The sequence below is a fragment of the Leucoraja erinacea genome, chromosome 14 (genome assembly GCF_028641065.1).
Source record: "Leucoraja erinacea ecotype New England chromosome 14, Leri_hhj_1, whole genome shotgun sequence".
NCBI classification, from domain to species: domain Eukaryota; kingdom Metazoa; phylum Chordata; class Chondrichthyes; order Rajiformes; family Rajidae; genus Leucoraja; species Leucoraja erinaceus.
In genome coordinates this window covers 25,688,783-25,714,536 of record NC_073390.1, presented here as the reverse complement: position 1 = coordinate 25,714,536, position 25,754 = coordinate 25,688,783, and the positions used below count along the sequence as shown (strand labels likewise).

At 45.0% G+C, this 25,754-nt stretch overlaps 1 protein-coding gene and 1 long non-coding RNA gene across 2 annotated transcripts in view; both read right to left on the bottom strand.

The window, feature by feature from the left end:
• ryk (receptor like tyrosine kinase) overlaps positions 1 to 23,239 on the bottom strand; it is a 48,334-nt gene extending 25,095 nt beyond the window's left edge. The window contains exons 1-6 of the mRNA XM_055645893.1: positions 23,036 to 23,239; positions 17,848 to 17,969; positions 10,101 to 10,200; positions 8,120 to 8,254; positions 3,909 to 3,977; positions 2,461 to 2,605 (exon numbers count right to left, since the gene is read on the bottom strand). Coding sequence (XP_055501868.1) covers positions 2,461 to 2,605; positions 3,909 to 3,977; positions 8,120 to 8,254; positions 10,101 to 10,200; positions 17,848 to 17,969; positions 23,036 to 23,171 — 707 coding nt within the window. The 5' untranslated portion in view covers positions 23,172 to 23,239. The remainder of the gene's footprint in view (positions 1 to 2,460; positions 2,606 to 3,908; positions 3,978 to 8,119; positions 8,255 to 10,100; positions 10,201 to 17,847; positions 17,970 to 23,035) is intronic.
• LOC129703444 (uncharacterized) lies at positions 6,290 to 8,109 on the bottom strand. The gene is made up of 2 exons (XR_008724558.1): positions 7,293 to 8,109; positions 6,290 to 6,355 (listed from the first exon to the last, which is right to left on the bottom strand). It is a non-coding gene; the product is annotated as an uncharacterized LOC129703444 (long non-coding RNA).
• Positions 23,240 to 25,754: the final 2,515 nt, after the last annotated feature.

Genomic DNA, 25,754 nt, shown 5'->3' with positions numbered 1-25,754 from the left:
GTGACCAGACTGCAACACAATACTCCAACTGTGGGCACACCAACATCTTGTAGTGTTGCACAAGACATACAATTTTTTATAGTCAATTCCCTGACCAATGAAGGCAAACATGCAGTATTACATTCATCACACTGTCTAACGGTGTTGCAACTTTCAGGGAATGATAGACTTGTACCCCCTAATTCTTTCTGTTCTACAACACTATGCAGTGCCCTACCATTTACTGTGCATGCCCTCCCCTGGTTAAACTTACCAAAATGCAACACTTCCTACTTTTCTACTTTAATATTTATAAAACAATAATCAATTCACTTTCCTAGATAACCTAAACACTGTTGCAATCTTAAATAACCATTTTCAGTATACCACGATTTTGATGTTATCCCTGATGTTATGCCAGGAGAGTCATATTCTCATCCAAATCGTTAACATGGATGACAAACAGTGGACCCAGCATCAATCTCTGCAGTACACTAGTCACAAACATCCAATTTGAAAACCTTCATTTCTACCATCTGACTCCTAAAACCAAGTTAATTTTACATCCAATTAGCTAGCTTACACTGATCCCATGGAGAAACCAAGTGTAGGTGAGGTGAACACTTTGTGGAGCACCTCTGCTCAAACAACGAATGTGAGCCTGAACCTCCAATGTTCAAGTAGCCTGCCACTTTAAATCTTCATCCCACTCTTACCCATGTGCTAGATCATTGCTGTGCGGATGTCCATCATAAACTCAAGGATCAGGAGCAGCTTCTATTTGGTCATGACCATCAGGATTCATTGATATACCATATTGCATTTAATATTACTACCTTTTGAGAAGGAGTTCTAAAGATTTCAAAAATTAATGAAAACATTTTGCACCAACATTGTTTTAAATGGGCATCCCTTCATTTTTAGTTTGTGACCTCGTTTTACATTCCCCAATAAGAGCAGACACAGAGGAACACAACAGTGCATGACAATCTGTAGTTTCATCGGTCATCATTACAGTAGTGGCTTTATTTTAGTAGTTAATGTGGATGTCAATTAACTACTTTAGAGCTCCCAGTTTGAATACTGAGATCATCAGTACCTGCCTCTCAATGAAATAACATTTCCTACCATTTGTGACAATATTCATAGGTTTCCGTTCATTAGATGGCTTTGGGGAATATTTTTAATGTTTAATTTGTGGATAAAAATAACCAGAGTTTGATCCTAACCTCCGGTACTGTCTTTGTGGAGTTTGAGCATTCTCCCTGTGACCGCCTGGGTTTCCTCCCGATGCTCCAGTATCCTTCCACATCCCAAAGATGTGTGGATTTGTAGGTTAAATGGACTCTGTAAAAAGTATCCCTAATGTGCAGGGAGTGGGTGAGAAAGTGGAATAACATAGAACTTGAGTGAACATGTCTTGGATAGTCTGCATGAACTTGGTGGGCTGAAGGTCCTGTTTCATTGCTGTATCTCTAAACATTTACAATGATGACAAGCATGGTTAAACCGCTGTGCTACAATCTCATTTAAAATCAAAGCATTACTATTTAAAATACCACAACGTAATATAATACACTAACTTGATTTGAGTTTTTACTAACTTGATTGAGTTTTTTGAGGAGGTGACGAAGGAGACTGGTGAAAGTAGGATATAAGCGGAGAGTATACAATTAATGTCAAGATCCTTAACAGCATTGACGTGCTGTGAGATCTTGGAATCCAAGTTCACAGCTTACTGAAGGTGGCAACACAAATAGATAGGATGGTAAAGAAGGCGTATGGTATCTTGCCTTCATTGCTAGGCCATTGAGAAGAAGAACCAGGAAGTCATAATGCAGCTCTAAAAGGCTTTGACTTGGCTGCATTTGGAGTATCGCGTGTAGTTCTGGTTGCTCCATTACAGGAAGTGAAGGCTTTGGCGAGGGTGCAGTGGAGGTTTACCAGAATGCTGTCTGAATTAGAGGGTTTCAGCTGCAAGGGGAGCTTGGATAAATTTGGATTGTTTTCTCTGCAACATTAGAGGTTGAAGGAAGACATGATAGAAGTATATAAAATTATGAGAGAGTCAGAACATTTTTCCCAGAATGCAAATATCCAGCAATAGAAAGCATAGCTATAAGGTGAGAGGGGGAAGAGTTTAATGGAGATGTGCGGGGCACATTTTTTACACAGGGAGTGATGAGGGCCCGGTATGCATTGCCAGGGGTATTGTGGTGGAGGCAGATACAATAGAGGCTTTGTGATACGCACATGAAAGTGAAAGGAATTGACGAGTATGGGTCATGTATAGGCAGATGAGATCAATTTAACTTGGCATCATTTTTACTGCAAACATTGTGGGCTGAACTATATTCTACCACTGATTAATTTTTTTCCAAAAATGGTTTACTTTAAAGAAAATGTAGGATTTATTCTATCTTTTTTATGTTTGTACCTTTAAAAACACAATTCCACAGCATTAAACTGGAAGTCACTCACCTTTCATCAATTTCCACTCTTTTCATACTGTGCAGGTGGAGAACAGCTAATATTATTGCCACCAAGAATATTACTGCGCAGCAAACTCCAACACTGATGTAGAATACACGGGTGGAGGTAGTGGGAGCTATGTGTACTGCATCAACTGTGTGGAACCAAGCACAGAATTATTATTTTTTTAAATATCTATTCCCATTATATCATGAGTGTGTTTAAATTGATATGTACAAGACAACAATGTCCAAAGAAATTACATTGCTTGAGATAAACTGCAGCAGAGCACAAAGAAACCTTCCAATAGGTATTTTATAGGATCCTCCAGAAACAATTTAGTTAAGGATCCCAAAGGGGGCAGTCTTGCATTGAAGCCAATGGAATTGAACAAAAATACTCACCTGCAGAGGGGGAAAAGCAAGATCTAACAAAGTGATCATTTTCAGAAGGAATGCTTTGAAATTGAATATAGAGCAATACAGCACAAGAACAGGCCCTTTGGCCCACAATGCCTGTGCCAACTATGATACCAATTTAAACTATCCCCATCTAAGCATGATCTATATCCCTCTTTTCCTGGCTTACTTATGATGCTTGTCTAATTGCCTCATACACATTACTATCATATCTGTGTTCATCACCCTGCTGGCAGTTTGCTGCAGGCACCTAACACTCTGTAGAATTAAACCATTACTCTACATATTTCAGAATGAGTGAGTCGGTGAGAAGAGGAGCAATGCAGAAAATTTTAAAAGCAGCCATTAGCTGCTTTTCAGCAGGTCAGGGAAGGGTGGTCATACATATCAACATTTATGCCTTCTAAAATCTCTTAAACATCCCCCTTTTCAATGTTAACACGGTCTGGACATCCCAATGCCCTTCACTAAAATCTGCAGCCCTTGACGGTCCAAATGGCAGTCTGGATGTGAAGTCAGAGGGCGATCTTGTGGTCTTAAATGGATACTTCTCATCTGTATTGGTGACTGAGAAAAACTTTCACTATTTTGATTTTAGACATGCCTGCAAAGAAGATGCTCCCTGTCTATCATTACTAGGTCCTATGTTTTGGTATTAAAATTAGTCTTTTCCAATTCAAGCCCTTAACCACTGCCATTCACCATTACTTCAGCAACTATGATCTTCTATGGACTGTTTTTCGTTGTTCTACACTTTAATTTTGGACTGTTATGGTCACCTAATATTACTGTTTTTAATTTATTGTATCATTATCATATAATACTGTGTTATTGCATTAATGGACCTGTTAAGCAGCAGCAAGCAAGAATGTCATTGTTCCGTGGCTGGTACGTATGACAAATTAAAAACACTTGACTAATTTCCAGGGTGCAGAAAGAAAATCTGTAATTTCAATTTAGTTATAGGGAAATGTTCATTAGTCAGTTAATTTCAGTGTTTCTTCCAGAGGACAATAAATTACCGAAGTCACCACTTACATGCAGCTCTTCCACTTTTGCTATTGTTTCTGCCTGGGTAAATGGTTTTTTTCTCTTCCTGTTCAGGTCCTGGAGAGATTTAAATAAAATCTGTTACTTTTTACTTTAAAGTAATATGAGAAACATGTCAATAGACTTATATTTTAACTCCAGACTTACAATAACAAATGTTTTATTTGCTGCAAATAGTGCTCTCCTTCACAATCTGCAACTTTCCAAATAATTGGTGGGAAATATTTTACGGGGCTCAGTCCACAGATTGGAAGTGATGTGCAGCACAACCTCTGCTTGGCAGTGTCAAATATCTGAATGTTTTAATGGTCTTGAAGTACATGTATGCGTGCATCCATTAACTTAACAAGAAAATCATTGTAACTTTTATTTTAAAACAGGTGTGAGTTTAAGTGTTTGCATATCACAGGACATTAAGAAATATTCAAATTAGAAACAATTCAGTGGCCAGTGAACTTGGGAACAGGGCTCACTGGCAGTCAGTCTTTCTGGTAGAGCAGCCAGTCTCCCCTCTGCCGTGATCTGGTAAGATCATGTCCTGGACCACAGAAAGAAACATGGGGAAGGATCTTTTGTGCAACAAGATTGTCAAATATTAAATACATGCTGCAATGCATACTGCTGATTAATTGTGGACGGTCAAGTGGCCCAGTGGGTATCCAGTGATCCAGGTTTGATGACATCTGCGTTGAATGGGTATTCTCCATCTGAGCGTCTGGGTTTCACCCAGCTGCTTCAGTTCCTTCCCACATCCTAAACATGTGCTTATTTCTTAATCGGCTATTGGATATTAACATATATGTGGGTGGGTAGTTGCTATAAATAACGAGGAAAATTAATGGTCTTTTTAACTACTAGGTTATAAGAAAATAAATGGGTGAATGGGGATTGCTCCAAGAGCTGGCAGGCCAGATGGCCTTTTCCTATGTCGTACTGAAATACACCCATATAAAATCCACCTTGAAAAGAGACAGATGCTGGAATCTTGAGCAAAAAACAAAATGTCAGAGGAACCCAGCAGGTCAGGTAGCATCTGAGGAAGGAAAAGGACCAACATCATTTCAGGTTGGGATCCTTTTTCAGATTCAGACTGATCGTTCAGGCTGATCCTTCTTCGGAGTGGAGGGGGCAAAACTGAAAGGGAAGGTGATAGGTTAATTGAGGTGAAATTGCCCGATTGGTCTTTGGCAGATTGGAGATATTAACCAAGGCTGGAGATAAAGTAGAGATAAAAGGCCATCAGATGTGGGGTCTATGGAAGGAAGATAAAATAAAACTTTATTCATTCCCGGAGCGAATTAAAATAGGAAGTGAAATGTAGATTAACTTCTACATGGAGCGATAGTTGGGAGAATGAAAAAAATGGGGAACAGTGGGGGAGGATCCAAGATGAGTAAATGGAAGAGGGGATAGGAACTGTGTGACAGGAGCAGGGGATGCATAAAGAAAAGTGTTCACGCCGGAGGATGGAACTAGGTAGGTGAGAAGTGTGAGGTGGGGTTACCTGAAATTGGAGAATCCAATGTTCATACCGTTGGGCAAAGGGCCAAGTGAAATACAAAATGCTGCTCTACCAATTTGCACGCAGCCTCACTGGCAGTGGTGGAAACAAGATATAGACTAGGGCAAAGGGAAGGGTAATTATAATTGTCAGCAACTGGGAATTCCAACAAGCCCTGGTGGACAGAGCGCAAGTGTTCGGCAAAATGACTGCCTGTCTGTACTTTGTCTTGCCAATGTAGAGGAGGCAATATAAGGGCACCAAATTCAATAGATCTGGTTGGAGGTGTGTATACCTGTCTCACCTGCAAAGGCCATTGAGGTATTTGAATGTAGATGAAGGAGGTCTACAGACAGGTGTTGCATCTCCTGTGGTTGCAGCGGAAGGGGAGGATGGGCAGGTAAGGATGAGTGAACCAAGGAGTCGTAGAGACACAGTTCCACAGAAAGGGGTTAGGACAGAAGGATGTGGCATGTGGTGGGATTCGTTGAAAGTGTCAGGAATGTCAGAGGATGAAGTGTTGGATGCGGAGGCTGGTGGGGTGAAAGGAGAGGACATGAGGACTCTATCCTGGTTCAGTCTGGAGAGATGGTTGGTGGTGGGGGTACAGGAGGCAAGAGCCGAACAACGTAAAATGGAAGAGACCACAATGATGGCCATGGGGAGAAAAATGACTTTTACTGAGGCCAAGGCTTGCTGGAGCTCCAGGTTGCTTGCCCATTTTAATTCCTCTTCCCATTGCACACCAACCTTTCTATCCTCGCCCTCCTCCACTAGATTCACCTGTTCTTGCCCCATCCCTTCCCATTAGCTCTCTCTCCTCTAGCTTTCACCCCTCTCCTTCTTCAATCTCAACCCAAAACATTATCTGTTCTTTACCCTCTACAGATGCTGCCTGGCGGCTCAGATCCTCCAGCGCTGTTTCTTCCCCCACCTGGAAAGGAATCCAATCTCACAATTCTGCAGCAATCATTCCTCTAAAAGTGAAGCTTGAAATCGAATATTTCAATCTTTGCTGCTAAGTGCTATCTTGCTCTCAGCTCCACCTCCAACTCTTTACTCCCCTTCCTTGCCATTTCTCTTTCAGGGAACAGTCCACAATCTGTCTCACGCTATTGTGGACTGCATTACACGCAGCCATTATATCTGTTCCGACAATGCCAAATTCTATATTATTGCCTCCAGCACATTTTTTTCCACTCAGCCACGCATTCCGCCACATCACTGACAAAGTCTTCAACCATGACTATTCCATTTTTGTTTTGCAGCGTGTCTCACCCTTCCCCTTCCAACCCAGATCCATGTCATAAATTCAGGTCCGAGGAGCAGAATGAACCTGCCATTCAATCATAGCTCATCTATCTTTCCCTCTCAACCCCATTCTCCTGCCTTTTCCCCATAACCCTTGACACCCTTACTAATCAGGAATCTATCAATCTCCACCTTAAAAATATCGAGCACGTCATCTAGGTAGCAGCAGCCTGAAGTAAGCGAAGGGCTCGCTGGTGCAGATCAGTGGCACCAGTGCCTAGTTTTAAGGTGAAACACACAAAGTGCCAGAGTAACTCAGCAGACTGAACAGTCTGTAGAAGGGTCCCAACGTCACTTATCGATCTTCTCCAGAGATACTCCCTGACCCTCTAAGTTACTCCAGCAAGTTGTGTCCTTTTGTGTATTAATCATCATCTGCAGTTCTTTGTTTCAACTACATACAATGATAGTACCGTACTCAGTTTTAGTTTAGTTTAGCACGGAAACAGGCCCTTCAGCTCACCGAGTATGCACTAACCAGCGACCACCTCGTACACTAACAATATCCTACACACTAGGGACAATCTACAATTCTTACCAAAGACAATTAACCTACAAACCTGTACATCTTTGGGATGTGGGAGGAAACCGGAGTGTCCAGGGAAAATCCACGCCGTCACAGGGAAACGTACAAACTCCTTACAGACAGCACCAGTAATCAGGATCGAACCCAGGTTTGCTGTATATAAAGGGTATACTGTATATAAAGTTAAGAAAGGCATAGATAGGTAGACATTTCCCAGGGCAGAACTTTAAGGTGGGAGGAGTAAAATTGAAGGGAGATGTGCAGGGCGAGCATAGCCTCCCTCCCCACTAAAAACACACTGCCAGGAATGTTGGTAAAATATGATACAATTGTGACGTGCAAGAGGCTTTTAGATAGGCACATAGATATGCAGGGATTGGAAGGAATATGGATCACGTGCAGGCAGAGGAGATTAATTTAACAGTTAAACAGTTTCCTGTGTGACAAATAGATAATACCAAGCTAGGACATAACTTCTTCCCTAAACATTAGTGAACCTTTTTAAAAAAAAATAGAATTTGCTGTTTCATGGTTACCATTGTAACTTACCTAAATCACAGGACTAATAATAACACTTGTATGTATTTATATTATATGTAATATATTTATATTACATACTCATATGTATTTATATTCTTTACAACATCATCCAATCTGCACCATTTAACTCCTTATTGCCCCTGATGGGGAAAGGATGGATGCACACAGTTAGGTCAAATTATTAATTGATTTAATGTGCTCAACAATGGTGCTATTATTACAAAATCAAAGAGTGTTCAAAAACTTTGCTTTATCATAAGAGATATTTGAAATTGTCATATTTTCATAAAAGACAAAAAACTGCTTTGCAGCATTTCTTACTTTTGTAGCACATTTTCCTCCTTTTGAAGTTTAGAACTGTGATGTTCTTTGCAGAGTTAATAGTTAGGTTAAGCTGTATTTCCATTGTGACCTCCGAATCAAAATTTCCCGTGCATAAAAGATCCACTCTAAATACTGAAAAAGACAAGGAAAATTGTGAAGATTATTGCTGACATGTGCCCAACAAAGATGTTGCACTAGTGCAATTGCCACATAATCATAACTTCAAAAGGTTAATTTTTACTCGTGTAGTTATATGGAAAGGAGAAAAAAGTGACTGAGGTTTCACAGCACGCATTTACATTCACAGTTGGTCATTGAGGTTTTTCAAGCAAATCAGGATATCAAAATGCTTGCAGGATTTTATCTTTTGTCTCACATGTGTCAATAACTGGTACATGTTATATCAATCAGTGATGATAGGCTCAATAATAGAACCAAATGGACCATGTTTTTTCGTACGTCTAAAGAAACTCCAATTTAAAAATCATGTTCAAAAGCATAGAAAAGATTGCAAAACACTCAATGTGTGCTCCTGTACATTGGAACGGCCAAATGTAGAGTCAGTGACCATTTGTCCGAACACTTGCGCTTGGTCGGCCGAAGTCTATGAGATCTCCCGGTTGCTAACCACTTTAACTCCCCTTCCCATACTGACTTTTCTGTCCTGGGCCTCCTCCATCACAGACAAATTGGAGGTACAGCATCTCATAATTTGCTTGGGTGGCTTACAACCCATCAGTATGAACGTTAAACAATTCAAGTTTTTGTAACATCTACTCACACCCCCTCCTCTCCATCCCGCTGGACTTTTAACCAGTTTCACTGTTCTTATCAATTTATCCATTTGTCGCTTTACCTTTGCTCCTCGACTCCATCCAAGGACCCAAGCAGCCTTTCCAGGCGAGGCAGAGGTTCACCTGCACCTCCTCCAACCTCATCTACTGCATCCGCTGTTCCAGGTGTCAACTGCTCTACATCGGTGAGACCAAGCGCTGGCTTGGCGATCACTTCGCCCAACACCTCAGTTCGCAATACCCAACCTGATCTCCCGGTGGTACAGCACTTCAACTCCCCCTCCCATTCCAAATCTGACCTTTCTGTCCTGGGCCTCTTCCATGGCCAGAGTGAGGAACAGCACCTCTTATTTCGCTTGGGTATGTTTACACCCCAGCGGTATGAACGTTGACCTCCAATTTCAGGTAGTCCTTGCTTTCTCCCTCCTTCCCCTCCCCTTCCCAGCTCTCCCACAGCCTACTGTCTCTGCCTTTTCTTTTCTTTTTCACGCCCCCCCTCCCCCAACATCACTCCGAAGGGTCTTGACCCGAAACGTCGCCTATTCCTTAAGCAGCTCCATAGATGCTGCTTCACTCGCTGAGTTTCTCCAGCTTTTTTGTCTACCTACGATTTTTCCAGCATCTGCAGTTCTTTCTTAAACATTTCTTAAGGAATGATTAATGTAGTTTAATGGAAGTAAGTGCGAGGTGTTGCATTTGGGAAGTCATACCATGGCAAGACCTTCACAGAGAATGGCAGGGCTCTGGGGAGCGTTGTAGGACAGAAGAACAAAAGGATCTTGGAATGCAATTCATTGCGTCTTGAAAGTGGCATCTCAGGCCGAGAGGGTGGTCAAAAAGGCTTTGGCACATTGGCCTTCAACAGTCAGGGTGTTGAGTATAGAAGGTGGGATATTATGTTACAGTTGTACAAGGCATTGGAGAGGCATAATAAAGACCATCTTACAATTTTTTACCGAAGCCAATTAACGCACAAACCTGTACATCTTTGGAGTGTGGGGTGAGACCGGAGCACCTGGAGGAAACCCACCCGGTCACAGCGAGAATGTACAAACTCCGTACGGACAGCACCCGTAGTCAGGATCGAACGTGGGTCTCTGGTGCTGTCAGGCAACAACTCTACCGCACCATTCTATCAGCGTCAAGTGTAGATCATGTCAAACGTAGATTCCCATCTTTCTCACCTGATACAGTGCGTGGAACCTCTCCTTGTACAGAAATGTTAGCTTGAGGCATGTCCATGGCTGCTGGGTTATCCACCTGAAAACCCAATTTGTATTCAACCTGTTGTAGAAAATATAACAAAATAACATGAGAATAAATCATTTGACTTCCTGAATACCATCAATAAGATAATGCCAAATTAATTTTTTCACAGGTCATATTATTTATTCATTGCAACTGGACTAAATTTATGAAACCGTCAGATAAGGGTCGAGGACACAGGTTGAACGCTGTTTCCGGCACCCTCGGTTCCGGAGCCTTTCTGGATTATCCTTTTTTATGGACCAACAGAGGTCACATAATGACATGACAAAAACACCCCTGGCTCGCTAAAAACACCCCTCCCATGTCTTTAAAGCACCATGGAGTGCCAGAAACATAAATAAAATAAATATAAAATGTAAACTGGTTGTGAATGGAATGACTGCCGACACATCCTCGGCACCCACTGTCTTCCCGTCCATTTAAAGCATTGCTTCTGACCAACCTCCTGACTTGCAATGTGCACCAACTAGCCCTTCTTCACCAATTCACACGGCTGTTGTTGCGGCTCATGTTGCAGCCCCTGCTGACAGCACTTTCTTTGGGTCGTCGCCCCCTCTGACCCACCCCCTCCTCCTTTTCCCCCGGAGTAGCCAACATACTACACCCTGGAAGTGACAGCAACTGAGATAAGAGGGAACCCCACAGCCACCCAGCACTTTCAGTTTTGTGCAGTGGCCTCAAGAAAGCATTGTCTCCAGGAACGACAATGTGAGTCGCAACAGCCTTGTTAACCGATAGGCTGGTGCAGACGAGGCATCTGTGTCTAGTTTTAAAGTGAAATGACCCACAGTGCTGGAATAACTCGGCCAACTGAATGTCTGAGGATGTGTCACAATTTCACATATCCATGGTCTCCAGAGATCCTGACCCACTGAATTACTCCAGCACTTTGTGTCTTTGCAGTGGGTGAAGAAGGGCTCGCGGGTGCACCTTGGGGGTCAGGGGTGGGGTCGGAAGCCAGAGCTCCAAATGGCCGGGGAGATGATACAAGCTGGAGATGGGTCGGCAGGTCCGTCCGTTATATCCAACATCTGTTACAAGGTGGTTGTTAAAACAAGGGTTTATTGTACTGTTTTTACGAAAAACTGTTGATTTTCACAGTGTAGGGACAGGTGGGAAAAAGCACTCGTTCATCTGTTCCAAAAGCAAGTAATTCCTATCCCAAATAATCCCCTCAAATAGCTTCCCCACTCCTAACGCGAGGTCACCTGCCTATAATTTCCTGGATGCTCTCTACTTTCCTTCTTAAACAAAGCAATAACGTTGGCTGATATACACTGGGACCTCACCTGTGCTTAGAGAAGATACACATATTTGTCAAGGCCCCTGCAATCTCCTCTCTTGTCTCTCAGAATAACCTCCAATACATTACATCAGGCCCTGGTGATTTCTCCCACATTGCAAAGATGTGCAGGTTTGCATGTTGAAAATGGTTTATTTGCATTGCCGTTAGTGTGTATTGGATAGAATTAGTGTACGGTTGATCATTGGTTGGCGTGGACTGAGTGGGCCAAAGGGCCTGTTTCCATGCTGTATCTCTAAACTAAACACTCCTTTCCTCAGCTCTTCTCATTGAAGGGACATCTTAAAGAGATGTATAAGATCATGAGGGGAATAGATAAGGTAGATGCAGTGTCTTTTACCCAGTCGGGGAATCAAGAATCAGTGGACATGGTTTAAGGTGAGAGGGGAAAGACCCCGAAGGGCAACGTTTTTACAAAGGGTGATGGGTATGTGGAACAAACTGCCAGAGAGGAGTTAAAGCAGGCACTATAACATTTGGACAGGTACATGGATAAGAAAAAAATTAGAGGAATATGCGCCACACGTGGACAGGTGGGACTAGTGTAGATGGGGCTTCTCGGAATGGGCTAGTTGGGCTGAAGGACCTATTTCCTTGTAGTCTGACGATGACTCTCTCCAATTTGTCCATATCTTCACTTTGTTCATCATATTCCAAAGTACTTGAGCTGTGGCATAATTGTAGAGCACAATTCTAGCCTATTTCCTTGGTCTTACATTCTACGTCTCATCTGATAAAGGAAAGCAACTTACATGCATTTTTTAATCAATTTACTCTGCCTGCTCTGCTACATCTGTGGATGTTCTTTTCTTCGGCACTACTCAATATCTCCCAATATTATATATTCCCTTACCTTGTGCAACTCCTGAAAAGCATTACATTGTACTTCTCTGGTCTGAATTGTATTTGCCACTTTTCTATTGAATTGACCAGACTGGCGTGTCTTATAACTCAGTAAACAAGAATAGGATCAAGCAACTGCTCACAAATGGATCTAGCTGCTCCACCCTCCTTGAGCTTAACCTTGAGCTCAGCCCTCCTACATCCTATTTACAGCTAATTGCAACAGCTATATCATGAGGGGTATTTAATGAGGATGGAATGAAATCTTTGAAAGATCTAGGAATTCAGAGCTATGAAGAAGAGGAGTTAAGGACTGAAGAGGGTTCATATTGAATGGTAGAACAGATGAGGGCGAGATGGTCTCCTCCAACTCCTAATATCTGTGCACTGAACAATGGAACAGAGATAAAAAACGCTACCAAGGGAACTACGCCTGTGAGAGGCTATCATTTTAAGAAGACTATTAAAAATGCTGCAGAGGAATGTGTGGTTAAACACATTGACAGCTACAGAAGTATTTTGATGGATCAAGATCCAAAAGGTAGGCAACTGAAGTTTTATAAGAACCTACGTAAAACTGGGGGATAAATTTTCCTGAAGGCTGTACGTAAAAAGAACAAGGAAGTAGAATGTGGATGTGTGCAACAAGGTGACCAGAGATGGTCTTTATTTATGTCATGGAATAGTCTACACCATAGAAAATAGATGCAGGAGTAGGCCATTCGGCCCTTCGAGCCAGCACCGCCATTCAATATGATCATAGCAGATATCCAAAATCAGTACCCCATTCCGGCTTGTTCCCTATATCCCTTGATCCCCTTAGCAGCTCTCAAAATTAACGGTTGCCTGGGTGCCACTGACCACTCAAAGCGCCGCCGGGCAACCTAAACACCGAGCCATTTTGCCCGCCTTGGCAACCAGATACTGGTTTGTACCGAAGATATTCGTCACAAAAAACTGGAGTAACTCCGCGGGTCAGGCAGCATCTCTGGAGAAAAGGAACGCGATGTTTTGTGTCGGCGGTGACGGCTGTATTGCGTGGGAAAGATACTAGGTGCGGGGTGACGAAGGGTCGCAGCGAATGACGGGCCCCGAACAGCGGCACCATCTCCTCCTCCGGCACCCCGCTCGCCCTGATAGTGGCCACTGCTTGCAAACCCGCTAACGTCGTTTTTTTTAAAAACCCTCCCGCACGCCGAGGCTGGGAGGAAGGAGGAGGCTTCGGCGCACAAGAGGGTTTTAAAAAAAAAAAACATTTATCGCCATTAGAGGGATTGCAAGCAGCAGCCGCTATCAGGGAGGAAGAGGAGATGCAGCCGCTGTGTGGGACCCGTCATTCGCTCCGACACTTCTAAAGCAGCTGCGCCATAGATCCTATAGCTATAGGATCTTTGAGCTGCACCGCTCGGCCCCGCACCTTTCTGTTGGCTGGGGGAGGAGGGAGGCGGTGGCGAGGAAATCCCAACGGCCAAGGCAGCGGGGCGATGTTGTCTGAGGAGCGCTGACCCTCCTTCCTCCATACCTCACCCCCCTTCCTCTCTCTCTCTCTCTCTCTCTCTCTCTCTCTCTCACGCCCCCTCCACCCCCCCATATCCTGGGACCCCTCCTCTACATCCCGCACTGATCCCCTTTCCCGCCTCTGTTCAGTCCTCACTGACATCCCCTGTGCTCCCCTCCCCATCTCCCCCCCCCCAATCTATTCATCCAGCGCTGATCACCCTATCCACCTCGCATTAATTCTCCTTCTGCCACCCCCCCCCCATCCATCCTACACTGGTTCCCCAATTCACCCTTTCCCATCCATCCTGCACTTCTCCTCCATCCATCCTGTACTGATCCACATCCATCTTGTACTAATCCACGCATTCATCCCATACTGACCCACCCTCCATTTACCCTCCACCTTCCCCTCATTCATCCTGTAGTGATCCCTCATTCATCCTGTAGTGATCCCCCATGCATCCTGCACAGACCCTCGCATCCACACTGTACTGACCCCCTCCCCCATTCATCCTGCACTGATCTCCCCCCCCCCCCCCCCCCCCCCCCCCCCCCATCCATCCTGTACTGATCCTCCCATTCAAGAAGATGGGGGGGGAACAGTCTGAAGGATCTTGACCCGAAACGTTGCCTATTTCCTTCGTTCCATAGATGCTGCCTCACCCGCTGAGTTTCTCCAGCACTTTTGTCTACCCCGATCCATCCCGTACTGAACCCCCCCCCCATTCAACACCACTGACATCCCCCGTGCTCTCCCCTCACAATTTTACCTACTCCAACCAACACGTACTAATTCACCTGCCTCAATCCATCCATTCTGCACCGACTGCCTTCTAACCCCCCCCCCCCCCCCCCCCCCCCACCCCTATCCACCCCGCACTGATTCACACACACCCCCCCCCTCCCTGACCCTATTGTCCTGGAAATGTTTTCAGAGCGAACATTGACTATGTTTGATAACGGAATGCAATCAAATGTGTTTTAATTCCCAATGTTATTATTTGTTTTAATCCATAAAGATGGATTAATTAAATTGTGAACACGTGAAACATTAAAACCGTAGTGTTCGATTGTCACTGCTACCGTTGACACATTATTACAGAATTCATTTTAACGGCAAATCAATGCTCTTAATATGGAGTATCAGTACTGTAGTTATTTAATGAGCAACATTCACAACTATACGTACGCGTATATGTTACCATGGTCCAGGATTTATTGACACAGGTTGATCATATGCTGAATAATCCAACCACATTTTTGTTTGGAAGTGGAAAGAACTATTAGAAATTGCATTAATTGTAATGTGTAAAAAGAGTTGAGATACTGTCTTATAATTTTGCTGCATTGAGGGATATATCATATCTTGATTGGTGAATGTTAAGTTTGTGACTTTATTTGAAGCAGAAATAATATGTGAATGCTTCATCGAGCATAATTCCGACTGGTAACTACGCACTTTGTCCGAGCACATTATCGCACGCGTCATGCAAGCCGTCTTAAATGACCACCTAAAGTGTCATTTGGCAATCTAAAAAGCCGCCAAGGTTGCCCGGCTGGCAACAGGGAAAAAAAGTTACGCGAGAGCCCTGCTTAGTCCTAAGAGCTAAGTCTAACGCTCTCTTGAAAACATCCAGTGAATTGGCTTCCACTGCCTTCTGTGGCAGGGAATTCCACAGATTCACAACTCTCTGGGTGAAAAAGGTTTTCCTCATCTCAGTCCTAAATGGCCTATCCCCTATTCTTAAATAATATTTAAATTATATTGATTAAATATACAGGTGCACAACCTTTTATCCGAAGATCCAAATAACGAAAACCTCCGAATAGCGACATTTTTTCGGTCCTTGAAGAAAGGTCCTTGAAAACGCTCACCGAGGGCGGCCCGCAGAGGTGACAGCAGAACCTCCGGTCGGTCCTCGAAGAAAGGGGAACTAAATCCCCATTCATAAAAGAGAAGGTGAGGGTATATTGCGCGGGAGGGTTAATAATTGACAATATGCTGCTACCTGCCAGCTGAGTTAAAAAAGTTCCCACGGTAGACTCACGATACACAGTGTATCGTGAGTCTTGCGTGGGAACCTTTTAACTCAGGGTGCAGGCAGCAGTAGATTGTCGCTCCCTTCAGTTTCACCCCACCTACACCCCTCTGCTTCCCGGCCATGTGTGTGACCCCTTCCCTCCCCTCTCCAGCTCCCCGCTCATTGCACCGGCGCGGGGGCTTTGTACTGTCTTCACGTCGCGAAGCTAGCAGCACAGTGCCAGTCACCAGAGACGTCAGGACCAACGGAACACCGACCCCCAGGCCCACTGCAAGCACGGAGATCCCAGATCAGCAACTCCAGCCCAGCCCCGTTCCAACTCCAGAGGAACACGCTCCCCGTATGGGCAGAAGCTGATGGTGTGCAAGGGGTACGTCTTGTTCTTGGGGTGGCGCAGCTCTGGCTGTGGGCGAACTGCCACTTGTTGCCGTAGTGGCCCATCGGGGAGCGGATTCCTCTGGAGTTGGAGGGGGAGGGGGGTATTGTGCTGTTTGATCGCCCCCTACTATTCCAGGGGCAGGGAGACAGGACGTTCACCGAGGGCGGCCCGCAGAGGTGTATCGTGAGTCTTGCGTGGGAACTTTCTAACTCAGCGTGCAGGCAGCAGCAGATTGTCGCTCCCTTCAGTTTCACCCCACCTACACCCCTCTGCTTCCCGGCCATGTGTGTGACCTCATCCCTCCCCTCTCCAGCTCCCCGCTCATCGCACCGGCGCGGGGGCTTTGTACTGTCTTCACGTCAGCGATGGCAGCCAGCAGGCTAGTGCAGTCACCGGAGACGTCAGGACCAATTGGACGTCGACCACCAGGCCCACCGCAAGCACGGAGAACCCAGAGACCCACAGCCAACAGCAGCCCAGCCCAGCCCCGCTCCAACTACAGAGTAACCTGAGTTGCGGATGACGGGGCGCAGCTCGGGGCGTCGTAGGGGCCCCATCGGGGAGCGGGTTCCTGTTGGTCCTGACGTCTCCGGCCACCTGCTGTCCTCCGGGAACTGTACCGCCCTTGCAGGAGAGTGGGGTTGTTTGCAGTTGCAGAGGGAGGAGGCAAGGGCGGTACAGTTCCCAGTCTCAGCTCCAGTCCAGGGGAGTGGCCGGAGACGTCAGGACCAACGGGACAGCGACCCCCAGGCCCACTGCAAGCACGGAGATCCCAGAGACCCACAGCCAGCAGCAACTCCAGCCCAGCCCCGCTCCAACTCCAGAGGAACACGTAGGGGCAGAAGCTGATGGTGTGCAAGGTACGTTTTGTTCTTGGGGTGGCGCAGCTCGGGCTGTGGGCAAACTGCCACTTGTCGCCGTAGCGGCCCATCGGGGAGCGGATTCCTCTGGAGTTGGAGGGGGAGGGGGGTATTGTGCTGTTTGATCGCCCCCTGCTATCCCAGGGACAGGGAGACACAGCGCCGTTTTAGACTGGTGGGCAATCACTTCCAAAGTTCTGCCCACACAGTCAGTACACCTCTCCTACACTGCATTTCATACAAACATTTATTCTGCAAGAAAAAACTACATTGAAGACTCAAACTCGCGACCGAGTAACTGCCGGGATCAAGGCGCAAACTCGCGACCTTGCGGATATGAGCCGAGCACTCTACCACTGAGCCAGCCATTAAAATCTACGCTAAAAAAATTCCATTCCGAAGACCGACAAATTCTGAATTACGAAAAGTGTCTGGTCCCAAGGCTGTCGGATAAAAGGTTGTGCACCTGTACTAATTAAATAATATTAAACCATAATTTATTAAAGATATGTAATGATGATTACAATGATTATTCTCCCCAATACCTTGTGTAGAAATCTCAACAACAACTGTAAAATGCTCTGTTCTGAAATGGCAATACTACAAATGTGGATAATTTGCTTCCTGTGTGGTTTGTATTATGGGGATCACCTGTAAGCAACAGAGATGCAATTTAATTGTATAATACGACTTAGTGTTTTTGATTAGAGCCCGGAGTTGATCTTAGCTGTTTACCTTGGACTTGGCATGCCAAGTAAAGTGAAGACTGTTGGTCTCCCCTGGTACAAGCAATTTAAAAGGGAGTGCGAAGTGGCTAACAACATCATTCCGCACATAATACAACTCAGCATCAAGACCTGTTGAAAGAAAAAAAGAGTTGCATGTAATTCATGCAAACTTTACTGCAAATTAAATAACAAATACTTAATTTTTAAGTTTTCAACCACAAATTCTAGTAAAACTTGGCATCGTAAGAGGTTACAAATATTATAATTCAAAAGTGACTCAACCTCATACCTGCTAACACAAAAGGAAATATGCTGCTTTCAGCATAGTCCTGAGATTGCTTTGAGCAATCTAGATCATGAGACTTCATTACTTATCACAAATTTATTTTCTTTACTCACATACAATAAACACAGCCCTGCCAGCATCATTTCATTGTCGATGGCAATTTTTCCACAACCTGCCTGTCACCTCTTAAGTGACCTTTGCTCAGCTGTAATACCGAGACATCCAATTTCATCTTCTCATTCTCAAATTGCAGGTTGAATTTTATCATATTACGAGACTAAGTGGGACCCTTTGGGTCCCTGTCACATGGGAGGCCTGGTCCCTCAACGCAACCCGTCCCCCAATGCAATATTCCACCACTCACCCGTTCCCCCAATGCAATATTGCACCACTCATGCATAGCCCCCAACTGCGCAGGCACAGCTCATTTCCCCTCATCCCCCAGCACTCCATACCCGTCCTCTTCACCCTCCCTCTTCTTTCTCTTCCCCAATCCCTCCCTCCCAGTTCCCCTACCCTCAGTCAATCTCTCCCACCCCCCTATAACTCTCCTCCCTACCCCCTCCTATCCCTCTATTGGGGGCTTGTAAATAACTCCTATATTCCAACCAGGCTATCTGGGTTAACCGTAAAATTAAGAAATAGGCAACCACTTTTCTGGGATTATTCTGAAGGTGCCCCTGAACGTCAGTGGGAGATAGATTAGATATGGGGACAAATTACAAAGGTGTCAAAGCAATATGGTTCTAGTAGTGAAGAGTTTAATTTCCCGATATTAACTGGGATTGATTTAGTACAAGGGGCTTGCATCATAATATACATACAAGAGTTTTTTGAGTAAATATGTAGATAGTCCTACTTGAGAAGGTACAGTGGAAGTGTCATTTCAGAGACCATCATCGAAATGCTGTAAATTTGAAAGGAGTTACAGAAGGGGATAAGGATGGTCAGCAAGTTAAGGTCCTAAATTGGGGCAGGCCTATTTCAATAACATAAAACAGTACAGCATAAAAACAGCCTCTTCGGCCCAATGTCTGTGCTGAACATAATATTAAGGCCATCACTTTTCTACCTGCACATAACCTATATGCCTCTATTCCCCGCATATCCAAATTCCTATCCAAAGGTCAGTTAAATGTCACTAACATATCTGCTTCAACCACACCACCGGCAGCACGTACCAGGCACTCACCACCCTCTGTATGAACAATCTTGCCCTGCACACCTCCTTTAAATGCTGCCATAAGACAAACTTTATAACATATCAACTTTATAACACAAGACAGGACCTTGTAAAAGTAGATTGGGAGCAGCTGCCTGCTGGTAAAACAAGATCCAACAAGTAGGATTTTAAACAAGAGATATTGAGAGTTCACAACTAACACATTCCTTTAAGAGTGAAAGGTAAGGATGGCAAGATTAGAGAAGGCTTGATGACAAGGGATTTTAAAGGAATTGATATTATGGAGCTGGTCAGCATTAAATGACGATAAATAAAAATTGATAAATCCCTGGATGTTATGAGATACATGCTAGCTAGTTATGTATTACAAGAGAAGGGGCCCAGAGATTTCTGCATCTTCATTAAATACAGGTGGGACATGGCTGGAAGATAGCAAAAGTGTTTATTTTGTTCATGAAAGGCAGCAGGAAAAAGCCAGGTAACTATAGACAATAGAGTCTGCAAAGAGATGTCAGAAAATACTGGAAAAATTCAAAGGAATAGATCAACACTTAGTAAGGCTGGGATTGATTAAGGAGAGCCAACATAGCTTTGTTCATGGGATATCCTGGGGAAACGATAAAAGTATATATAATTATGAGGTAGGGTAGACAGTCAGAACCCTTTTCCCAGGGTGGAAATATCCAACAATGCATAGCTGACAGTTGGAAAGTTTAATGGACATGTGCGGGGCGTGTCACATAGACCGGTGGGGACCTGGAACACATTGAGAGTTGCTGATGGAGGCAGATATGATAGTGGTGTTTAAGAAGCTTTTAGATAGGAACATAGAAGTGCAGGGAATAGAGGGCTATGGATCATGTACAGACAGATTAAATCAATTTAACTTGGTATCATGTTCGGCGCACATAGGGCCCATTCCTGTGCTGTACTGTTCTGCACTCAGTTCTATGTTAATCTTTGCCATATGATACCTTTTCCATAACAATTAGACAGGTTTAGAGGGATACAAGCCAAACGTAGGCAGGTGAGATTCGTGTAGATGGGACACGTTGGTCGGCGGGGCAAGTTGGGCCGAAGGACCCGTTTCCACACCAATCAATATTATATGCCTTCTCTTTTGTTTTTATGTTGCATTTGACTTCCTTTGTCAATTTCCCCTTTGTATGTTTATTCCTCTTTGGGATGAAAAGATCCTGCATTATAAAACATTGGTTCATTCACTAGGAGTATTGTCTGCAGTTCATGTACCAGACTAGATGAAGAATTGCATAGAGTGCCGTGATTTGCCAGGTTTGGAGGACGTTTGTTATAAGAAGAGATTGAATAAGCAGGGTTTGTTTTCCCTGAAGAGGCCAAGAAGTGACCAAATAGATTATACAAAATTGCGAGGAGAATAAATGGGGTAGGTAGTAAAAAACTTTTTCCCGAGTTCAGATGTCTAAAAAAGTGCATAGGTTTAAGGTGAACAGTTTAGAGGGGTTCTCCGGGGGAATGTTTTTACATGGCGAGTTATTGGAATCTGGAATGCACAAGTTAAGGTGGTGGTGGAGGCAGGTAAACTCACAGCACTCGTGAATATAGATATGCCTGTGCAATTGGCAAGGCATACAAGGCATTAGTACAGATGGATGCAACGGCTAGTCTGACTTTGGTGGGCTGAAGGGACTGTTTCTGTGTTGTACTATTCTATACCTCTATCCTGTGTCATATGACACATCATTGACACAAAAGACAGACAAAAAATGTTGGAGTTATTGAGTGGAGTAATATTGTGAGTACCACCTCCATTACCACTTTGTGTGTTGATGTACCAGGTGAAAATATTCTTCCTTAAATCATCTCTAAATCTCCTCGCCTTCACACTCCAAAGCTGTGCATGTTTGTAGGTTAATTGGCTTCTGTAAATTGTCCCTAATGTGTAGGTTAGAACATAGTGCTTGGGTGATTGTTAGTTGCCGTGGTCTCGGTGAGCCAAAGGGCCTGTTTCCACACAATATCTATAAATTAAACTAAAGGCAGAGTGAATGCAGTCTTTTTCCAGGGGTTGGGAAATTTAAGGTGAGAGGGGGAAAAGTGCTCTTAAGGCTAAAGGAATCAAGGGATATGGGGAAAAAGCAGGAATGGGGTACTGATTTTAGATTAACAGCCATGATCATATTGAATGGTGGTGCTGGCCCGAAGGACCGAATGGCCTAAGCATGCAACTATTTTTCTATGTTTCTAAATGCACAGTGGGTAGTAAGTAGAATGAAACAAGCTGTTAGAGGGGATACAAGGAACCACAGATGTTGGTTTCCAAAAAAAGACACAAAGTGCTGGATAAACCCAGTGGATCAGGGTGATCGCTGGAAACATGGATAGGTGACATTTCAGGTCGGAGCCCTTCTTCAGACTGATTGTGATGTGGTTGGGGGCGGGTGGTGGAAGAAAGCTGGGAGAAGGGGAAGAACGACGCCTGGCAAGTGTTAGGTGGACACAGGGTGGGGAAACGGTGGTAGATAGATGGTTGGACAAACATCACAGATGAAAAGACAAAAGGTGAGAGATAAAATAGGTGCAAATTATGCAAGGAACACAGGTGGAAGGGAGGATCAGCGGGAAAATGGCTGTGTCGAAGTGGGGCACACGGAAGTGGAGGGGGGGGGGAGAAGGGGATTTAATTGGTTAGAGGAAGTGGCTGAGTCAGGTGCAATAACAACATTTAAAAGCAAGGTTTAGAGAGAGAGATATGGGTGAAACGCAGGAATATTAGATTAGATGGACATCTTGGCCAGCAATGAAAGAGTTGGGCCAGCTTTTGTACAGCTCAATCAAGTCACCGCTCAGCTATTCCTGCTCCAAAGAAAATAAACACAGCCTATCCAGATCACGCCAGCAGTCAATCCGATAACTAATCTTTTGTCTTCGCTGTAACTGCATCGCATAATCTTACTGTGTCGCAGCAATTAGCCTTCAGTAAACCGAAAACAAATCCCAACAAGTAAAACCAAAACAGCCATCAGCAAATATAATTTCTCATTGTTAATGACATTGATGTTTTAGTTATTACCAAAATCACAGAAGTATCCGCCTCAGAAATGGGCCCTTTTGGATCACCTCATACAGGATGACCATGATGCCCACCTATACAAATCCCCTTTGTCTGCATTAGGTCTGTATCTATCTATGCTGTTCCAAGTACCCGTCCAGAAAACATTACTTAAAAATGTATTGATTCGATAGGCATCATATAAAGTTTATTGTACATCTAAATGCACCAAGTCAAGATTTTTTTTAATTCAGTCGCCATGAAACGGTTCAGATCCGATGGCAAACTTACCCACTCAAGTGTGTGATCTTGTCATGCACTTTCTATTGACATACAGATAGATGGTCTTTATGCATACCAGCGCAACACAATTCAAAGTTGATTTTCTTAACCAAGACAAAATCACCTTCCTCTCACTGCGCTCACCCCCATCCTCTCCCTCTGCCGTCCCCATCCTCTCCCTCCCCTCGCCCCCACTCTCTACTTCCTCTCACTCTCCCCTCTCACTCTCCCCCCGCTCACCCCACCCTCCCCCAATCTCCCCCTCCGCTCAACCCAACCGAAGGCACCAACCTTCTCCCTCCCTCCCGCCCCGCCCCACAGCCTCGCTGCTGCCACGGCAGCTGCACTGCTCCTCCCGCGGCCAGGCAGGCCCTATTGCGCGGCCTCCACCACAGGCCGGGGCCAGTACTCACTGATCAGCCTCCGCATCTCCTCCACGCTCAGGTAGACGTTGACGCCGGGGCCGGCGGGATAGACGGCGGCGAGGCAGCAACTCCACATCAGCGCCAGCGCTCGCCGTAGCGGCCGCGCCGACCCACCGACCGCCATCCGCCAGCGGGAGTGGCGCCTGTGTGCGCGTGCACGTCCCCGCCGCGGCCGCGCGCCCTGCACGTTACCGCGGGAACGCACGTGCGGATGATCCGCCCCCCGGTGCACGCGGGGCGACGGCAGTTAAACAGGTCGTGGTTAAACTGCCACCTTCCCCCTCATCAACCCCAAAGATTATAGAGCTCCTCTAGGATCATTGCCCAACCCCTTCTCTCACCCTCCCGACCTCATCACACTCAACCCCTCCCTCATATCATACCAATGTTACAACATTTTGAGATTTTAAAAATCAAGTCTGCAATTTATCCCATCAGATAAAGCACAAAAAGAAGTTTAATTTGACACCTAATTCACTTTCATATCTTCAATATTAAAAACGTTATTGCCATTTTCTTACTCGGAAATTGGCATCTTGTTCCCTATTGCTTTTCCATTGACTTGACACAAAAGCTGTGATCGAGGACAGTGAAATGGCCATAACTTTCTTAAAAATTAAGGGAACTGAAAGAAATTTTCAGTTATTATAGATTGAAGCATTCTGAAACAAATATGAAACAATCTTACTTGGATGACCTGAAATTAAAGCATATAATTAGTTAGTTACCCAATTGTAGCTAATTCCAAACTTCAATTACTAGATCTAAACATCTATCCATTTCTTAAGAAAAGATTAACAATTTTAAATAGCCTAAGCGTCCAAATAACATTCACAAAGAATTCACAATAAAACATGATTTTTAAATCTCATTTACATTAATTTATAGGCCAAATGGAAGGAATTTAGTGTTCAATTGCTGTAAATTAATAGCCATTTAAATCAGCTTTCGAGTGGGATCCTGTGGAACTCTGTGGAACGCGCTGGTTTGGAACGTTCCCATTGCGGTAGATTTGTACCCCCATATGCCCAGAAAAATACTGCGGGATTTAATGGGGCCCCAAATTAGCTACTCACAACATAAAACTTTGTATATGGGGATGTTAAGAAGCCCTTTTTAATGTAAAAATAAACAACCTACCTTCCGTTGTCCTCTGTATGAGATCCGTCCCGTTGTCGGCGGTCGCGGATTAGAGGATAATTTTTAACCTACTATAACAATTAAATTAACCCATTATATTTAAAAATAGCTCCAGCGAAAGAATCTCCCAGCGATTTTTCGTCAGCAACTAAGTAGGCTGAACAACCTCGATTTGAATAGCCTAGGGAAAATCGCATTTTAAACCCGCCCCCCTCTCAACGCCAAAATCACGCACATGGGCTGGGACAGATCTGCAGCGACGCTTAAGGTAGGTTTTGCAACATACCTACATATCATCCTTCCCCCCCTCATCTCATTCCTCCTCCCCCACTTATTACATCCTTCCTCCTCCCCTCCATTTCATCCCTCCTCCCCATCTCATCCTCCCCTCATCTCATCTCCACTCAACTCCCCCTCCATATCACCCTTCCCTACCTCATCACCCTCAACCCCTCCCTCATATCATCCCTCCCCCTTCTCATTCGCCCTCCCCTTTATTTCATCCCTCCTCCGCCTCCCTCATCTCATCCCCCTTTTTCATCCCCCACCCCCTCATTTCCCCTCCCCTTCATCTCATTCCTCCCATCCCCTCCCTCATCTCATCTCCCCCCCATCATGTCACCCCTCCTCTCCGCCTCCCTCATCCCCCCCATCTCATCTCACCCCCCTCCCTACCGCATCATCTCATCCGCCCTCTCATCCTCATCTCATCCCACCTCCCCCCATCATCTCATCCTTCCTCACCTCATCCCCCTCCCCATTTATCCTCACATCTCATCCCCCACCCTACCTTATCCCCCTCACCCCGCCTCAACCCCAACCTACCCTACGTCATTCATCCTCAACCCCACCTTATCTCTCTCAACCCCAGCCTGCCTCACCCCACTCTCCCTCCCCAAATCCTCCCTTCCCAATCTTCCCTGGCTCAACCGCATCACTACCTTCCCTGCCACATCCTCCTCACCCCTCTGTCCCCTAGCTACCCTGCCTTAGTCCCTCCTCACTCCTGAACCCCTCCCTACCTTATCCACCACACCCCTCCCCATCCTCAACATCCCACCCTGCCTCATCCTTCTCGCCCCTCCCTATCCTGCCTCATATCCTCCCTCCCCCTCCTCTACCCTACCTCACCTCCCCTCCATTCTAAACCCCTCCATACCCTACCTAACATTTCCCCTATCTCACACCCCCTACCTACTTCACCGCACATCCCCCTCCCTCCTCCCAACGCCAAACACTTTACCTTCCCATTCCCATTCTGTCCTGGGAATCCTCCATTGTCAGAGTGAGGGCAAACATAAATTGGAGGAACAGCACCTATTTTGCATGGGCAGCTTACACCCAGCGGTATGAATTTTGATTACTCTAACTTCAAGTAACCCTTGCTTTCCCTCTCTCTCCAACCCTCCAATATCCTAGTTCGACTAGTTTCACAGTCCTCCTGATTAATGTTAGTGTTTGTATGCCTCGTAATCACCTTCCCCTCAACCACAATGAACCACTGCATTTCCTCGACCATTGTCTGCTTTGATCTGCTGTTTTCACACCTTACCCTTCCATATCTCTG